This window comes from Myotis davidii, unplaced genomic scaffold (assembly GCF_000327345.1).
Source record: "Myotis davidii unplaced genomic scaffold, ASM32734v1 scaffold568, whole genome shotgun sequence".
Classification (NCBI taxonomy): Eukaryota; Metazoa; Chordata; class Mammalia; order Chiroptera; family Vespertilionidae; genus Myotis; species Myotis davidii.
Window position 1 is genome coordinate 890,172 of NW_006299372.1, and position 1,886 is coordinate 892,057.

Genomic DNA, 1,886 nt, shown 5'->3' on the forward strand with positions numbered 1-1,886 from the left:
ACTTTGGGTTGGAACTTGTTGCACCTTCTTTTTTAAATGAACATATGCCTATGCATTTACAGGGCGAGGGAGGCCAGGCCTGCAATAAATGTTTGGTGATTGAATAAAGGAGTCACAAAAGCTATGCTGCAGAAGAGGCATAGATAGGGGTGTGGGTCTCAATGTGAAGCATGATCCTTTAGCAAACCCGGGACCCTCGTTTAAAAACTTGGATGGAGCTCTGCTTTAAATACACAAATAGAAAGTGGATTCCTTGACCTTTACGATCACTTTGCAGTTCTCTTTCTGCTGCTGTCATTTCTTCACAAATACCTTTCCGTCACACACAAACACACAAAGTTCCATGTGGCCAACTTCAGTTCTTGTTGCCAGAAAATGAGTAAAAATGCACTGAAGTAGCTTTGCTCGGTATAAATGCTTTTGTATGAACTTCTACCACAAATTTGCCATTTTAAAAATGATAAGCCTAAATGATAAAGATAGAATACTGTGGGCAAGAGGCAGCCTGGGTACGATATGAGTGGACATGTTCTGCATTTAACTAAAATAAGAAGCATAACCTCACCACCAAGTTTCATTCTCTTTTTTACTTAAGCATTTTTTAAAAGTTAACTAATCACGAAGTTGTCCTTCTCTAAAAGATACTTCAGAAGGAAAGAGCTGAGTGAAACCTTAGACTTTAAGAAGGACACAGAAGACCAGGAAAGTCAGCAGGAGAGTGAACAAGACTTCTCACAAGGACCCTGTCCCACCGTCCGCCAGAAGCTGTGGGACATCCTGGAGAAACCTGGGTCTTCCACAGCTTCCCGCATCTTTGGGGTCATCTCCATCGTCTTCGTGGTGGTGTCTGTCGTCAACATGGCCCTGATGTCGGCTGAGTTAAGCTGGCTGGACCTGCAGGTGCTGGAGATCCTGGAGTACTTTTGCATTAGCTGGTTCACTGGGGAGTTTGCCCTGCGCTTCCTGTGCGTGCGGGACAGGTGCTGCTTCCTCCGAAAGGTGCCAAACATCATAGACCTGCTGGCCATCTTGCCCTTCTACGTCACTCTTCTGGTAGAGAGCCTGAGTGGGAGTGAGACCACGCAGGATCTGGAAAACGTGGGGCGCATCGTCCAGGTTCTGAGGCTGCTCAGGGCCCTGCGCATGCTAAAGCTGGGCAGGCATTCCACAGGTATTCAGGTTTCATTGATGTCTTTCAGTTTGTTATTATTTGTAAGCAGGAGGGGTGTGGCCCACACTCCAAGAGAAGCAACTCTGCATTGATACTCAAAACACCAACTCCCGCCCTAGCTGGTTTGGCTCGGACTGAGTGTCGGCCTGCGGACTGAAGTGTCCCGGGTTCGATTCTGATCAAGGGCATATGCCGGGGTTGCAGGCTCGATCCCCACTGTGGGGTGTGCAGGAGGCAGCCGATCAATGATTCTCTCTCATTGATGTTTCTATCTCCCTCTCTCTCTCCCTTCCTCTCTGAAATCAATAAAAATATAGTTTAAAAATTACCAACTCCCATACTCCACCCAACCATGATCTCCAAAAAGTTATTGGGAAGCAAAACCTTGAAGTTGTTATCACAGGTACAAAGGAAACCATGCCTCTCACACTGTCTCTCCCCAAGGCACTGGAGAAATCATTTGACCCCTTGTGCACCTCAATTTGGTTTAACCCTGTGCCCAGAAAATATAAAACAAAAACAGAAACCTAAAGACACTCTGCCTCTAGAAGGTGCCAAATTAAATATGCATAAACAGCACATTAAAATATATGCCTAGGTTATATATGATATTTAGAGACATAGCCAGTTTCTCTTCTGTGTCCACGAGAGTGCTTGCCACATGTGTTCTTTGGCAGAAGAGAAAGTCTGCCCTACTGAGGCTTCTCTAGCTACA

At 45.8% G+C, this 1,886-nt stretch overlaps 1 protein-coding gene across 1 annotated transcript in view; it reads left to right on the plus strand.

Moving 5' to 3' along the window:
- Positions 1-1,886, plus strand: part of KCNV1 (potassium voltage-gated channel modifier subfamily V member 1) — a 6,660-nt gene that overhangs the window by 474 nt on the left and 4,300 nt on the right. The window contains exon 2 of the mRNA XM_006774829.2: positions 642-1,171. Coding sequence (XP_006774892.1) covers positions 642-1,171 — 530 coding nt within the window. The remainder of the gene's footprint in view (positions 1-641; positions 1,172-1,886) is intronic.